This window comes from Vicia villosa, unplaced genomic scaffold, assembly GCF_029867415.1.
Source record: "Vicia villosa cultivar HV-30 ecotype Madison, WI unplaced genomic scaffold, Vvil1.0 ctg.001445F_1_1, whole genome shotgun sequence".
Taxonomy (NCBI): domain Eukaryota; kingdom Viridiplantae; phylum Streptophyta; class Magnoliopsida; order Fabales; family Fabaceae; genus Vicia; species Vicia villosa.
The window spans coordinates 106,179-123,057 of record NW_026705620.1 but is presented as its reverse complement, the minus strand read 5'-3'; the positions used below and the strand labels follow the sequence as shown (position 1 = coordinate 123,057).

The following is a 16,879-nucleotide window of genomic DNA, read 5'->3' as shown; positions in this document are numbered from 1 at the left end:
TAAACAAAATCAAAACATGTATAAACAGGAACTTCAGTTAACAGTTAATGCCATAAACATAAAGTGTCACCTCTATAATTCTTCTATTTGATGCAGTGAAGTTATGACAATGTCTCTAAGCCTCAACTTGTTCCACTTAGAATATTCTCACAAGCTGCAAATATAAAATGAAGTTACTACACCACTGAAGTTCAAAAGTACATATATCTAATAGGAATAGCATCAACACTCAGCATGAGACCTTCAATTTTTTTGTCCTTGAATTACAATTGATTCCACTTTAACTTATGTTAAACCATAATATTTATCAAAGTTCGGAAGAATAGAACAATTTTGGTCCTTGAATTACAATTGATCAGTTTTGAAAATTTTAATTTTGATCCTTGATATACAATTGAACAGCATTGAAAAAGTTTTGGTCCTTGAATCACATATATCAAAGTTGTAATTATGATCAACAAAACATTTAGCATAATTCCAATTTAATTAACTCTCTTAACATAGCATTAAAGATTCACAAAAATTATTTGAATCAAGATCTATAAGACACAATGAAATATTGCTGCTAAAATACTAAAGCAAGTTACCTCTGGCTTGCAATATTTGCTAAGTGATCCAAGATGATTAACAAGATAAGTAGAAGGTGCATTAACTCCTGGTCTTGCAAGGTATGAACAGAACAACATGGTCAATTAGCTCCCACACAATTAAACCTAACTTTTCAGAACACTCTTTAATTCAATCCAAAAACAATGTATATATGGAGGGACAATATATAGAGGCACTTACCATTGAAGAAGCATTCTAAGACAGCTGCTCAACTATTACATACTAAAAACTTCAAACGTGAAAGAAAAGCTAGAGAAGAAAATTTGATAGATATTATTCTAAACACTCCATTGTGAGAAATCTACTACTACAAAATCTTAAACAAAATGAGTTGTTGCTCATTATTTGTGTAATCATTTGTTCTTAAACGTTGTTTCATTTTCTTATCTAGAAGCATTATTTGTAAACACTTTCTATTGTAACTCTGTTGAGATTTGATTTCCTCAAGTGACTAGGTTGTTAGTCTGAATACTTTATAGGTGAAAATTTTAGTATAAACATAACACATGCTAACACAGTTGTCTTACATGAGGTCAAGATAAATGTTACGACATCTGGAAACAAACCAGATTTATCAGATTGAATATTGATACTGAATTAAAATTGCAGAATGATAAATAGCACATAGAGATGTTAACCCAATTCAGTGCAAACAACACCTATTCTGGGGGCCACCAGTCAAGAAGGAAGTCCACTATCAGCAATATTAGTTCAAAGCTAAATACCCCAGTTTACAACTTCTCGCCTAATCACTACCTAGTGCTACTTATGCCTAGAAGTCAACATCTAGACCTGAGAAATCGTCATCCCATTTCCAATCACCGTAGTGATATCTAAAAGTCCCAATCCTAGTGATTGTATAAAAAACAAACCAATTTAGAAGATCACACTTCCAATATAAGAACTCTACTCGTTTTCTTAAAAGTTTTAAGAGTGAGAACAAAGAACTCAACTCATTACCTAAAGGCTTATGAGTGAGAACAAACAGCTTGACAAATAGTCAAGCTACATACAGTCTACCACACAGTATTAAAAGATATGCAGAAGACTTAAAGCACAAGAGACTCTCAAAACCTAAGCTTTCTAACCTTCCCGTAATTTATACAATAGTGAAAACTTAGTTACATTAGGTCTAGGGAACTCTTTAAATAGTCTTTAGCATTCCATGGGCTTAGAGATTATTTACTCGATCCACAAGCTGAGAGTTGTAACAAACTTGCAAAAAAATCATTTTGAATCTTGAAAACAAATATTGCTTCAATCTTCTAATTTTAGAAAATTTAATTTTGGTGGAGATTTGATTCCTTTTTTCTAGATTAAATATTCTTGACCTGCGTAAATCACTGACATATATTCAAAGGAAATATCACAGAATCAATTTAAAACAAATCAAATCCGTTCAAGATTCCAAACAACATGTGCTAATTTTCTAAAACAAGGTGTCACGACATTAGTCAGGACTTTTATTTTTTCTTGTAAGCTTAAACTTAGTTGTAACAAGAGATCAAGATGTTATGACATCCTAATTAACATCCTTCAAGCATCATGTTTTAGCAAAATTATGCCAATCCAAAAAACAAGGAGCTAACAATATTCCATTTTGTCAAATTTTGGCCAAAACAACCAAAGACCAAACTACAAAAATATATGTCAATTCAAACGCAGTTACACAAGCACAAGCTACATGCTAAACATGTAAACTTTGTACACGAGAAAGAAGATATGAGACACTCTCCCTCAACATAGTGTACATGAGAAAGAAGATGGGATATACTCCCCCTCAGACACAGTTCCAATTTACCATCCTGAACTTTGTATGTGAAGGATGACATAACTCAGCAAAATACTCAACCATTCTCATAACTCAGACCACAAGACACAAAGATAGGTACAATCAAGATGTTACAATATCCCACACGACATTATGTAGACACAAGAAGAAAACAGACTTAGCAGCAGAAGCATAGAAAAGAAACACACATAAAGAACATACTCAAGACTCAAACAAAAAACAGACTCCCCCTAAATTATTGAATCCTCAATTTAGAGACTAGACTCAATGACATTTTTCTCTCCCTTTTTAGTAAAAACATTGACCAAAAACAAGAGTAGAAAGAAATTGACAAAAAAAAAAAAGACTCAACAAAACAAACGCCAAGGACTGAACTGAGGGAAAAATGATGAAGAAGGAAAGATGGAAACAAAAAAAAGACCCAAAGGTACAAAAACTAACGAGAGAAAACTCTAAAACAAATAAACAATTTTTTTTGTATTTTTCTTTTCTCCCTTTTTTTAATTTTTTTTTTTGACAGATAGCGTATAACAGTTATCCAAATCTCCCTCTTGAGTCAGTGAAACTAACCCAGTCTTCTTCAGCAGTTGAGCTTGAATCATGTAGATGATCATGATTCTTCTTCAGGAAATTCATCTCTGTCACATATGTTTTCCCTGTTCTGGATGCTCTAGTAGATGTTCTAACATTTGTTGCTATGTTGAAGTTAGTCTTCTTTGAATCACCGCCTTTATCCTTATTTGACTTCAGCAGATGATCCTCCTTAGCACCAACATCTTTGGAAGATTTACTCATTGTTGAAACACAATTTGTAAGGATAATGAGGTTGTAAATCCTTTAAATACTAAGAATAATTTTATCTTCTTCCAGTCAAAAATAGTTTTGGAAGAAGATAAAATTATTCTTAGTAATAGTGCATCATTCATTAGGAGAGATACACGTTTCTTACCAGCTTTTCTTTTTTCCATGTTTTGACTAGTGGAAAATAAAAATCCTTTTCTTTTTTCCTCGCATAATAAGTAGAAGATCGCAAACTATCATGCTAACTCTCATTCGCAAAAATAATTAAATGGATCTCATTGAGTACAACAGATGTGAGGGGTGCTAATACCTTTGTCTTGCATAACCGACTCTCGAACCCGCTCTTGGTTGCAACGACCATTTCTTTTCTTTGATGGGTTTTATTCGATATTTTCCCTTTTCTCTTGGAATAAATAAATATTGATGTCGACTATGTTGTATTTTGAGCGTTTCTTACACGGGTATTTTTTTGTGCCGCAACAGCTTTCAACGATACATTAACCCTTATTTGGAGTACATTGAGCACCATGGGAGAATAACGAGATTCCAGAATAATTGATTCTCAAATTTTGGTAATACCATGGAGGAGCGTTTACATCTGCAACTTAGGAAGGTCATTCTCAACAACCTTTGACGCAATATCATCCCTAATCCATCTTAAGCTGAAATACTACAATGTCCATGATGAGACGGAGACAATAAGCGTCAACCTGTTTTGGGTGAAAAGGATCTATATAACTTTGTAGCATGACCGAAAAAGAAGGTGAAGGCAAAACTATAGAGATAAGTGTAGCCTATATGGTCTAAAAGTTGCGAGACATGGTTATTCAGCCTCCTAATAGTAAGGCAAATCTTCATGGTCGAACGTGTACAAGTGGCCGAACTTAATAAACTTGAAGCCAACCACCACTTTCCTAATGGCCAATAAGCAATAGTTATGTCCTCTTAATTCAATTCTTTTGTAAAATTAATAAGTAACACATTGTTCAATTAAAAAAAAAAAAAAGTATTTTCTGTCTTATTTATAAAAAAAAGTTTACTTTATAAATTTTTTCTTATAAATAAAATCGAAGAAAGTAATAAATATTTACTTAACTACTAGTATCTCTTTTCCTTGTGAGTACAAAGCTGACAATGAATAAAGTATTGCATCTTAATTTTGCCAATTGTTGAGAATCATTACTACAATAAGGATTGTTCCTTACAAAAGTGCCAACTCGTGCTTCATATGTTTATGCAATTGCTGCACATTCATGTTTGACTGAAGCAATGCTTATACCCAAACACTTTTCAATTCCAAAACACACAATCCAACTCAACAACAACAATCTACAACACAGTCTCAAAGACACAATCCTAACTCAAATAAAACAATGCTGGAATCTAAAAACACTAGAATCAATCTACGCCACAATGTTCAAAACCAACTTCAACCAAGATTGCTTCCTCATGAACCAATTCATAACCGCTTCATCCTCAATCTCTTCTCACACAAACCTCGCAACTTCCACTTTCACACAAATCAAAAAACCAAACACTTTAGTTTACAACGCACTCATCAAAGCATGTGTTCATTGCCACTCATCAAACCAAGCATTACTACATTACATAAACATGCTCCAAAAAGGCGTCGTACCCTCAAGCTATTCATTCTCCTCTTTGATTAAGGCCTGCACTTTGTTAACAGATTCTGTAAACGGTAAAACACTTCACGGACACGTGTGGAAAAACGGTTTCCATTCACATGTGTTTGTTCAAACTACTATCGTTGAATTATATTCCAGTTTGGGTAATGTGTGTGATTCAAGAAAGGTGTTTGATGAAATGTATGAGAGAGATAGTTATGCTTGGACGACGATGATTTCAGCGTATGTGCGTAATAATGACGTTATATCTGCAGAGAAACTGTTTGATGAAATGCCTGAGAGAAAAAACACGGCTACATGGAATGCGGTGATTGATGGTTATGCGAAATTGGGGAATATTGAGCGGGTTGAGTTTTTGTTTGATAAAATCCCTTCTAAGGATATAATTTCGTGGACAACTTTGATGAGTTGTTATTTGAAGAATAAAAGATATTATGAAGTCGTGAAGCTTTTTAATGAAATGGTGAATGAGGGAATGGTGGTTCCCGATGAAGTTACTATAACAACTGTGATTTCAGCTTGTGCTCATTTGGGTGCACTTGGGTTAGGAAAAGAGGTGCATTTTTATTTGATGATGAATGGATTTTGTATTGATGTTTATATTGGGTCTTCGTTGATTGATATGTATGCAAAATGTGGAAGTGTAGAAAGGTCGCTTTTGGTGTTTTATAAATTGCAGGATAAGAATCTTTTTTGCTGGAATTCCATGATTGATGGACTGGCTGCACACGGCTATGCAAAAGAGGCGTTAAGGATGTTTGAGGAAATGAGGAAGCAAGGAATAAGGCCAAATGGGGTAACGTTTGTTAGTGTTTTAACTGCCTGTACTCATGCAGGGTTTATAGAAGAGGGTCGTCGTTTGTTTGTGAGTATGATTGAGGATTATTGTATTAATCCTCAAGTTGTACATTATGGATGCATGATTGATTTATTGAGCAAAGGTGGTTTGCTTGAAGATGCATTGGAGATGATTAGAGGAATGAAGTCCGAACCGAATGGTTTCATTTGGGGTGCCTTGTTGAATGGGTGTAAGGTTCATAGAAACTTGGAAATTGCTCGTGTTGCGGTTCAGAATCTAAGGGTTATGGAGCCAAATAACAGTGGGCATTATAGTCTTCTTGTTAATATGTATGCTGAAGTGAATAGGTGGTGTGACGTCGCGAATACCAGGAATGAGATGAAGGATTTGGGTGTGGAAAAAACATGTCCTGGGTCTAGCTGGATCGAAATCAACAAGGAACTTCATGTTTTTGCTGCTTCTGATAAGTATCACCCATCTTATGGTCAGGTTAACATGTTTCTAGTTGAGCTGGATGAGCAGCTGAGACTATCCGGCTATGTCCCTGAAATGGGGTCTATTCTTTAATGACTTTGGCTCTTCAAGTCGGAGGGTCCTTAGAAGGATGATTGTGCTGTACATAGCTAAGTTGTTGAAGACAAACTCAATAAGTTCTTGCAAGGTAGGCTCAAAAGATTTCTTAACCTCCTTTCTATCTGCCAGTTTTTTCCGGACATTTTACTGCTGAGCCAAAAAATTTACTAGATGTTTGGTGATGGTCTATGTAAAACTACAAGGCTCAGTAAAGTTTTCTTTTAATACATTTGGATCCAAGACTCAATAAGGGTGCTTTGGCCAGTAGCCTTCCTAATTTGAACAAAGAAAGAATTGTGCAAACGAGGAGGCTCCCGTGAAAAGAGAAAAGTGAGGCAAAGAATTTGGGAACTTGGATAAAGAGAAGAAGCTAGGTAAGACAACTCTCAAATGAAAAAAATTATGTTCATAGAAGTTCCCATTCTCTTTTTTATTTAGGAAACCTGCTACTATAGACTAATCTACATTAGCACACTAAAATAGGCTAACATCTATATTGTAAATTAATATGCAGTATGCAACATATCTTATCCTTTGTAATGAAAAACAAACTGTCATCTATTTATATAAAATGTCAAAATAAATTAGACATTGTAGGAAAATAAATATTAAAAACTATAGATAAGGAGTGGGGCTATATTTTTACTATTGATACAATAATCTCAAGTTATAGTACTGTTAAAAGATCAGAAGATGATATAGAAGGTTTTAGTTGAATAATACTTCATTAGAAGATTTCATTAGAGTGTATTATTTGAAATTCGTCATCAGAAGGCCACATTAGAGTACACCAATAGATATACCATACAATCATAAATAATGATAATTCAGTTTCACAATGTATTTCTTAATGTTGGTAGTTGATTTTTAGTAACTGCTAACTTGTTATCATCCCCACATTTATGTATGGAAAATACTCAGATCATTACGGGACCTAAGATTGGCGGCCTAAAAGCCGATCAGGTAGGAATGGTCGATGACTGCGTGTCGAGGCTCCACAAAGCAGGGTAGTTTATGTAGGAAGTTATTGATGAAGATCAAAATAGAATCAACAAATTTTGTTATGTATAGCGCAGTATGAGCGGACTCAAACAATAACTAACTGTCTCTTAGTTGTTTTTTTTTCTCGGCACCAAAACTGCAACAACAACAACATAAGAGTCTCTAAAACACAATCCTTAGCTAATCAAAACAATGTTCAAATGTAAATAAGATACTGAAATCAAATTTTACATTAATGATCAAAACCAACTTCAAACAAAATTTCTTCCGAAAGAACCATAAATATTCTCTAAAACTCGTTCTCAGAAGTCTACATGATCAATAATAACAGTTGATTAATTCAACACAGGCATTTTCATTATATTTAGAAACCAAGTACAAAAGTTATCATGTAAGAATAACTTGCAGCAAGCCAAACTATAACAGCTATCATTCAACATAAACCTCACATGTAACAGAACTCCGAGGGAATGCCAATAATTTATTCTGTATTTCAAGCTTTTCCTGGGAATTCAAAGAAGACAAACAGTGGATTCTCATGCTCTCCAAAGATATGGAATTCAGCAACATAAGTTGCACAAATCGCAACTCATCTTTCTCTCCTCTATAATTTGTAATAGTACAACTTTTAAACTCCAAAGAAAGGCATTGGGTCAAAATATTTGGGAAAAACCCAAGATGGTAAATATTTGGTGTTAACGGCATATCAAGCAGAAAATTTTGAAGCTTGGGGCAATTATCCAATATATAAAATACAAAACTCCAGTCAATATATATTCCAAAGAAAATCTCCAGATGAGTTAAATTGGTAAACACAGGAACAGCCCCATACATCTGCAACAATCATGAAAAAGAAATCAAATTTAAATATAAATAATTTTACTGTAGTTTAAAAACAAAAGGAGGAATACAAATTCAAACCTCTTCTAACCGAAGAAACTCAACATTGGAAAAGGCATCCATAAAAACATCATAAATAGACACGTTAGAAACATTAGCCCTGATCAAACTGGTAAATTTTTTAACCTCTTCATCATACTCATATGACCAAAACCCCGTTGATAAATTCTTCATTTCCAGATCTTCAAGAATTGGACAAGCATTGAGAATTTCCAAAATACACCCGTGTTCGAAAAAATAAACACTATTCAAATGCAAAACTTTAAGTGACGGAAGGTTTGCAGACATAAAAAGATTCACGCATACAAATTTCAACTTTAGAACAACAAGGTTACTAAGACAAAAAAGAAAACAATTGATATTCAATTTCCAGTTATCAGACATATGAATGTCGATGTACTCGATTTTGCATTCTGCCGTGGCCATTAACAATAACATTGCACTGAATTTACCCGTAAAGCTATCATGGGATTCATGACATCTTAGGCGAAAGCTTTTGATTGGTTGGTGGTCACTTCTTTCTTTAATCGTGACATTTACCAGGTCTTTAAAGCTAATGTATGGTTCTTCTTTTTCGGAAAACCTTTGATCATCAAAGTCAAGATTGGGACTAGGATATAAAAACCATAGTGGCCTCCACCTCTTAGAAAGTACACGAGTTGCAAAAGCATCTTCAGATGGGAGAAATGAGATAATATGACCGAGGATTCCATCAGGCAACTTACTAATCCTGTCATCCTCCATCTCTGGAATCTACATTCCAAAACTGTGTTGTGCTTGGAGTACTTATAGAAATTTTCTATAAAAAAATAGTAATTAATCTCCCTAATTATCATTGCTTTCTCGAGTAAGAATTGAATGTAAAGGATGGCATGCTATCAAAAGATGCATTTATTGTTATGCACTGCACATTATGATTTTAAAGGAAGGACCTTTCATTTTTCATACGTTAGTATGATTTCAGAGGTTGAAATGAAGGTGAACGGCTGTATTTAGTGTTTTTGTTTTTCCCAAATTCTTTTTTGTTTCCAACAAATTAATAGTTGAATTTTTTTCACTCTTCTTAAGGATTTAAGATTGGCTAAGGCATGAAACATAATGGAATAATGGAGTGGAACAAAATATAACGGAATTGAATTTAGTGGATGAAATAAAAAAAATAGGAGCATTTAATGGAATGAGATGGAATGAATTTCCTCTTGTTTTAATCCACTTCATCCATTATTTGTAAATTCAAATTCTAAAATCATAATATTTACCACCTTTTTTATTCTTTTTTATCACATACCACGAATTCAAACATACACTAGAGGGACCACATGCTCCTGCATCGTCCTCGACATGTGCACCCCAACATAAAAATAATAGAAACTTTGATAGAAGATGTTATCACTGTGGCAAATATGGACACATAACGCCCGACTGTTTAGGGCTGGAAATGAGTTGAGTCGAGTCGAACTCGCCTCAGCTCGGCCCGACTCGACTCAACTCAAATATCATTTCGAATTCGTTATGAACTTTTTTCACCTCAAACCCGACTTGTTAAAAGTTCACGAACAACTCGGTTCGACTTGTTAGGTTCAACTCATTTGCTTCACGTACTTAAATTTTTTTTTTAAAGTCTATTCTTTTTTTATATGTGACATTTTTAAAATAAAAACTAAAAAAATAAAATAATTATATGTGACATTTTTTAAATAAAAACTATAAAAATAAAATAAAAGTTATAAGATTAGAATTTTTACAATGTAGATTTTATTTGTATAATTATTTTTAGAAATATTTTGCTTACTTGATAATATATCAATTAAAATTGTTAAATTAAAAGAAGCTATAGGGTTAAGATTTGAAGCAAATCTTTAAACTTATTTAAAAATAATAATATAATACATCTCATATATAATTGAATTGACTCATGAACCTAACGAGTCGAACTATATATAGTTCAAGTTCAGCTCATTTAGTTAACAAACTTAGTTTTTAGCTCATATGCAACTTATTTGGTTCATGAACCTAGTTCAACGATTTAATTGTCGAACCGAGTTTCGAACTATTTTCGAGTTGGTTCGGCTCATTGCCATCCATATGACTGTTATAAACTATACAGATATATCCTCAACCCTATAGTAAATCAATGTTCATAAGAAAAAAAGAACAAGAGTAAAGTGAAGAAGATGTGGAAACAAAAAGAGACACCTCAGAGCCTCATAGGTCATCATCACTCAGAGTATCCTCTATAGAAGATTGATACTATGATAGTGGTTTTTAAATACATGTGACTAGGGAGAAGACTTATCTTAACACGATTAAACCCTACACAAATAGCTATGTTACGTTTGGTGATAATGCAAAAGGAAGAATCAAAGGCATAGGGAAACTAATGTATCATGGCCTTCCTAGTCCTGACAATGTGTTACTATTTGAAGGGCTGACCACCAACCTGATCAATATAAGTCAGTTGTGTAATCAAGGTCTTAAAGTGAGCTTCGATCATAATATATTATTTCTAGTTAGGACAAGAAGTGGTTATGAAAGGAGAAAGGTCTAAGGACAATTTATATCTGTGTATATCTCATAGCAAATGAGACTCATCAACGAGTTTAATGATAATAGTTTATGAGACCAAGCTTTGGAATAAAAAACTCGATCATCTCAATCTCAAAAGCATGAGGAAAATTATTCATGAAGAGGTTGTAACAGGACTACCTAAACTCAATATTGAAGAAGACAAAATATGTGGAGAATGTCAAATAGGCAAGCAGACCAAAATGCCTTACAAAAAGCTCAAGTATCTTGCCACCTCGAAGGTTCTTGAACTGTTGAACATGGACTTTATGGGGCTTATGAAAGTAGAAAGCTTAGAAGGGAAAAGATATGTATTCATGTGTGGATGATTTCTCAAGGTACACTTGGGTTAGATTCATTATAGAAAAATCTGACACGTTCGAAGTTTTTAAAGAGTTATGTCAACTACTTCAAAGAGAAAAGGGGATTGTAATAGTAAAAACCAGAAGTGACCTTGACACTGAGTTTGAGAATTCAAAATTCTCTGAGTTTTGTGCTTTAGAAGGTATTAGCCATGAATTCCCAACCCCTATCACTCCACAGCAAAATGGGGTGGTGGAAAGGAAGAACAAATTCTACAAGAATCGACTTCAGTTATGTTGCATGCCAAGAAACTTTTTTATTATTTATGGGCCGAAGCTATGAACACAACATGTCACATCCATAATAGAGTAACCATTAGATCTGGTACTAAAGAAACTCAGTATGAGTTATGGAAAGGGAGAAAACCAAATGTCAAGTACTTCCATGTCTTTGGAAGTAAGAACCACATCCTGGTTGATAGAGAGTAAAGGAGAAATGTGTATTCAAAGAGTGAGGAAAGAATATTTTTTGGGTACTCCACAAATAGTAGAGCCTACATTGTATACAACAAATGCACTAAAACTATGTTGGAATCTATAAATATTGTCATTGATGAGGCTCCTAAAAATAAGGAAGATGAAGAAGAAGATGAGGTCCCCTCACGCAGACTGAGAGGTTAACTGAGTTCCTGATCAACAATGGATACAATAGAGGAGGAATTGACAAAACTCTATTTGTTAAGAATGAAAAAGGAAAGCTCATGATAGCCCAAATATATGTTGATGATATAGCCTTTGTTGGGATGGAAGATATGATGGCGGACCATTTCGTTCAACAAATGCAATCTGAGTTTGAGATTAGTGTGGTAGGTGAACTTGCAAGGAGACCAAGCCTAACCCTCTCTCCTATTCTCTATGGTGCACTTATATTCACGGTGTTTATTCCTTTATCTGGACATTCGATACAAGCAAGAGAAAAGTTCTCTTATCTGTATTTGGTAGCAAGAAAGTAGGTCTTTCTCATTCCTTTCAAGTGTATGTGCTAGTAAACATGAGACAAAACCATGAGAATTCCAAGAAGGCTTCCTCTAAGAAGAGAGCCAACATCGACAAGGCTCTTGAGAGGTTTCTTGAGGTTGAAAGAAAAAAGAACAAGAAAGCCGATGTAACACTCAACAAATTAGAGTAACAACACTCAACAAATTAGGATGTTACAAATATTACAATTGACAACCTGTCCTATAACACATTTACTAAAATTCAAAACATGCAACACCTGTCATCGCATGCTCACCTTCTCTTAGGGTATCATCGCAACGGAAATCACCTGTAAGCATGCAATAAAAGTCGTATATGTTTTAAATATATTACTTTAATCTTTTGAAAGGAAAATGAGATAAAACCTCCGCAAAATAACAAAAGCATCAAATGTTGAGATTATAACATCCAACTCTCTAATTTAACATCAATAAAACATAAATGAAAAGAAAATAATGTTTGCCCCTCCCGGTGTTACAAAATCAGAACAACATAAACTAAAACATAAAACAACTAAACAAGAATAGCCTCTCGCCATCCTCCAGCTCTAAACAGCTACTCGGTTACCTGCTTATCTGTACTCCAAAGAGGAACATAGACCAAAACAACAACAAAGGGGTGAGAATATATTCAAATAATAGTGGTGCATAAACAATCAAAGTAGATTACTACATGAGAGTTCACGCATATGTCAACTATGCACCACAACAACAAGTATCCATACTTCACTCATATCACATCATATGCATTTATTTAGGCAATGTGACTCACATCACATCAACGACACATAAGCATGTGGTACCGATCTCAACAATGGTTCTTATCATGAATCAGATTCCATCTGCCGAACCCCTGAGCCCCACACTAAGCTCCAAGCCCCATACCGAGCTGGGGACAAGTCACAAGTCCCCTCACCGAGACTCATAACCTATCTATTTCACCATCAACAACAGCAACATAGAACATGTTTAAGGGCACAACCTTCCATTAATTATGAGGAAAATCTCTTGGCCATGAGTGTAAATTGAGGATCGGGGAACACCAGACCTAGCCGACCATCGGAGAGAGATGTTGGTCGGCATAAAGAATAAGGAGATCACATACCCCGATCTAGATTTGATGTTTATACTCCCCTAAACACTTCACAGGAGAAAATTTGGAAAGAATGTGTGAGTATAAAGTTCAAAGAAGTCGGGATCAGGAACCTGTATCTAGTTAGAGAATCTTCTTGGATAGACAAGACAAGTACTACTGTTTCCACAAAAGTCACAATTATAACACGAATGATTGCATCCGACTAAAGGATGCAATTGAAGAAATGATTAAGAAAGGACAATTGACTGAGTACACCAGGAACAACAAGAGAGGCTATGAAAACACCCCAAAGAAGATTATAAAATATTTTGATTGATATGTACTCTATGGCATTGTAACAGAAAATGAAGAGTAATTGGGAGATCTCAAGGTGAGCTGTGTTCAATCAAATATATTCCACCTTTTTTTTCTTCTTATTTCCAAATCTCTAAGATAAGTACTTATTTGATTTTGATCTCAGATTTAGCCTTTCTTTAAGATGTCTCAGTAGTTGATTTTATAACCATTCAATAACTATCTATCTAATCCTGTTGGACATTCAAATGAACCATAATAAATTAAGTTGATAGAATTCATTAACACAATATAAATATTCATGGTTAGACTGCAAGAGTATCCTTTCATTAACTCCATAACTTTTTTTTACTATCACTCTATACATTTTTTTCAGGGAAGTTATTTTTTATTGTTAAATAATGAGATTTTCATTAGGAACCTACTCTAACAACATCCAACATTTAACAGAGATCTTTGGCAATGCCAATAATTCTTTCATCATTTCCATCTTTTCCTGGTTATTCAAGGAAGATGAACTGCATATTCTCATGCTCTCCAACGACGTGGAAATCAACAGTAAATGTTTTACAAACCGCAACTCATATCTATGTCCTCTATAATTTTTAGGCAAAATACTCTTTTTGGTCCCGTATATTAACCTTGGGGATTCATTTTGATCCCTTAACTTCAAAAAGTTTCATATTGGTCCCTTAACTCTTCAAAATGTGTCATTTTAGTCCTTTTTGACATATTAGCGACGAATTTAACGACCAATTTTTGAGTTTTTCCGTCGCTAATATGACAAAAAGGACTAAAATGACACCTTTTGAAGAGTTAATAGACCAACTTGAAAATTTTTGAAGTTAAGGGACCAAAATGAACCCCGAGGTTAACTTACGAGACTAAAAAGATTATTTTGCCTAATTTTTAATAGTGCAGCTTTTAAACTGTAAAGAAAGGCCTTCTGGCAAAATACATGGGAACCACAAAAGATGAAAAACATGTGTAGTTAACGACATATCTAGGAGAAAACTTTGAAGTATAGGGCAATTTTCCAGGACAGAAATTATAAAAGACCAGCTAATATTTCTTCCAAACATGATCTCCAAATGAGTTAAATTGGAAAGCACAGGAACGACATCAAACGTCTGCAACAGCAATGAAAAAGACAACATAAAGAAAATATTTCTTAAACTAAATTAAAGATAAATAACAAAAAAAAGAAAAGAAATACATACCTCTTCTAACCGAAGAAACTCAACATTAGATAAGACTTCCAAATCAACACCATAACGAGAGACATTAGTAACATCCGCCCTTATCAAATTAGTTAATTTTTTAACCTCTTCATCTAACTCATCTGACCTAGATGAGGTTGATATATCTTTCATTTCCAAATCTTCAAGAACTGGACAAGAATTAAGAATTTCCACAATATGCCCATCATCAATAAATTGAACACTTTTCAAGTGTAGAGTTCTAAGTGAGGGAAGGTTAGCAGGTATAAAATGATTCACACTTACACCTTTTAGCTTTAGAACAACAAGAGTACTAGAACAGAAAACGCAAGAATTGGAGTGTCATACATGCAGTGGCGGAGGAACATGGGGGCGGGAGGGTGCTGTTGCACCCCTCAAAAGTTGAAAATTCTATCAAATATGCTTTATCAATTTTAAGACACCTCTCATAATTTTTATATCATTTATATTATCATACATTAGCTTTGGTTGTTTTATTTCTAAAGTTACAAAAATGGATCTAAAAAGTTCTTTTAACTTTATTAAGATACTTAATTTTTATATAAAATTAATTTATAAAAATTTATTATCTTTAAACAATTTAAATATATTTGAGTAAAAAATTGTTGAATCGTCTATATGTATAGACAATATAATTATGTTGATCCTATTGTTTTTTCTTACAATTTTTGTAGTTTTTTTTGTAGTTGGTGTTAGACTTAAACTAATTCATTCAATTTGATTTTAGTATTTTTTTATGTTAGCAATGATATTAAATAGTTAATTGTATTAGTGATAGAATAATTTATTTTTAATTCATTGTATTGAAATTAATAGTTAATTTGTGCATGTTTCATCAAATTTATATAAAAGTTAAACTCTTATCCTTTAATTAATGCAATTTAGAAATGATACAATAATTTAATATTAGAAAATTAATAGTTTTTTAAACAATAAGCATCTAAAATAAAATAAAATAATATAAAAATATTATGAATTTTGTGTTTTTGTTTTAGAAGAGATACAATAATTGAACATGCAAAATTTGATGTTTTTTTTATGAAAAAAAAATCTAAAAAGTATAAATTATATATAATTGTTATGAATTTTAAAAATATTGTTGCCCCCCTTATTATTTTAGACAAGATCCGCCACTGCATACATGTGAACGTCAATGTGCTTCACTCCACGTTCTGCTGCAGCGGTTAACCATGTCAAGACATTGTGTTCAAGCATAGAGTTATCATGATATTCATGACAACGTAGGCGAAAGCTTTTGATGGGTTGGTGCACACTTCTTTCATAAATAGTTAGATTTACCATATTAATAAAGCTAAAATATGGTTCTTCTTTTGTGAAAAATCTTTGATCATCGAAGTCGAGATTGGGACTAGGATATAAAAACCATAGTGGCCTCCACCTCTTAGAAAGTACACGAGTTGCAAAAGCATCTTCAGATGGGAGAAATGAAATAATGTGACCGAGGATTTCATCTGGCAACTTACTAATCCTGTCATCCTCCATCTCTGGAATCTGCATTACGAACAGTCTTGTAGATGGAGTACTTAAAGAATTTGTTTCTATTAGTAACTAATATCAATATTCATTTGCTTTCTCGAGTAAGAAATGAAGGTAAAGGATGATATGCTATCAAATGCATTATGATTATTTATGAAGGAAGGACCTTTCATTTTCCATACGTTTTCATGTTTTCATGTGTTAAATTGAATTGAATGTGAGTGGCTGTAAGTGTTTTTGTTTTTTCCAAGTTCTTTTTTATTTCCAACAAAGAGTGGAAAATTATGATTAAATTAATCATATGTATAAACTAAATTACTAAAATATAAAAACATTTACGGTAAAAAAAATTATTTTAATAGGTAAAGAACTGAACCATTTATTATAAATAATTTATTTAATTAAATTAAAAACTAAAATCAATTTAAATTGTTTATTTCGTTATTTTAAAAAATATTTTGAAAAAAAATATCTTATTAATTTTCTTTTTAAACTGATTTCACTATCACCATGTTTAAATCGGTGTGGTGTCGTTTTCTTTACCTCCCCGTTTCACTTGGGAGGACGGCACGCTAGACCCATCACGCGAAATTTGGAAGGAGAATGCGCCCGTGGCGGGATGAATTTTATTTCAGTTCTTCCTACGATATCACACGAACTTTCTTATTTGTCCTACGAGTAGGAAAGGGGAAAAAAGATCTCAACTAAACCCTAGGAGTTTGCTA

The 16,879-nt window shown here is 33.4% G+C and overlaps 3 protein-coding genes across 3 annotated transcripts; 1 reads left to right on the top strand and 2 right to left on the bottom strand.

The window, feature by feature from the left end:
• Window positions 1–4,379: 4,379 nt before the first annotated feature.
• LOC131635202 (pentatricopeptide repeat-containing protein At1g06143-like) lies at window positions 4,380–6,881 on the top strand. Its single transcript, XM_058905806.1, has one exon. The coding sequence runs from the start codon at window positions 4,472–4,474 to the stop codon at window positions 6,212–6,214; it is 1,743 nt and encodes a 580-aa protein (XP_058761789.1). The 5' UTR covers window positions 4,380–4,471; the 3' UTR covers window positions 6,215–6,881.
• Window positions 6,882–7,651: 770 nt separating this feature from the next.
• Window positions 7,652–8,866, bottom strand: LOC131635204 (F-box/LRR-repeat protein At4g14103-like). The gene is made up of 2 exons (XM_058905809.1): window positions 8,144–8,866; window positions 7,652–8,056 (listed from the first exon to the last, which is right to left on the bottom strand). The coding sequence occupies exons 1-2, from the start codon at window positions 8,864–8,866 to the stop codon at window positions 7,652–7,654; spliced, it is 1,128 nt and encodes a 375-aa protein (XP_058761792.1).
• Window positions 8,867–14,318: 5,452 nt separating this feature from the next.
• On the bottom strand, window positions 14,319–16,175 carry LOC131635203 (F-box/LRR-repeat protein At4g14096-like). The gene is made up of 3 exons (XM_058905807.1): window positions 15,799–16,175; window positions 14,637–14,949; window positions 14,319–14,546 (listed from the first exon to the last, which is right to left on the bottom strand). Exons 1-3 carry the CDS (start codon window positions 16,173–16,175, stop codon window positions 14,319–14,321), a joined length of 918 nt encoding a protein of 305 aa, XP_058761790.1.
• Between the last annotated feature and the right edge of the window lie 704 nt (window positions 16,176–16,879).

Bases quoted from the DNA above. Each gene is read 5' to 3' on its own strand.
- LOC131635202 (XM_058905806.1), top strand. From the start codon at position 4,472: ATGCTTATACCCAAACACTTTTCAATTCCAAAACACACAATCCAACTC.
- LOC131635204 (XM_058905809.1), bottom strand. From the start codon at position 8,866: ATGGAGGATGACAGGATTAGTAAGTTGCCTGATGGAATCCTCGGTCAT. The intron at 8,057-8,143 runs GTTTGAATTTGT...TGATTGTTGCAG, and splicing joins AGTTTCTTCGGTTAGAAGAG to ATGTATGGGGCTGTTCCTGT.
- LOC131635203 (XM_058905807.1), bottom strand. From the start codon at position 16,175: ATGCAGATTCCAGAGATGGAGGATGACAGGATTAGTAAGTTGCCAGAT. The intron at 14,950-15,798 runs GTATGCAGTGGC...TTTCTGTTCTAG, and splicing joins AAGCACATTGACGTTCACAT to TACTCTTGTTGTTCTAAAGC. The intron at 14,547-14,636 runs GTATGTATTTCT...TTGCTGTTGCAG, and splicing joins AGTTTCTTCGGTTAGAAGAG to ACGTTTGATGTCGTTCCTGT.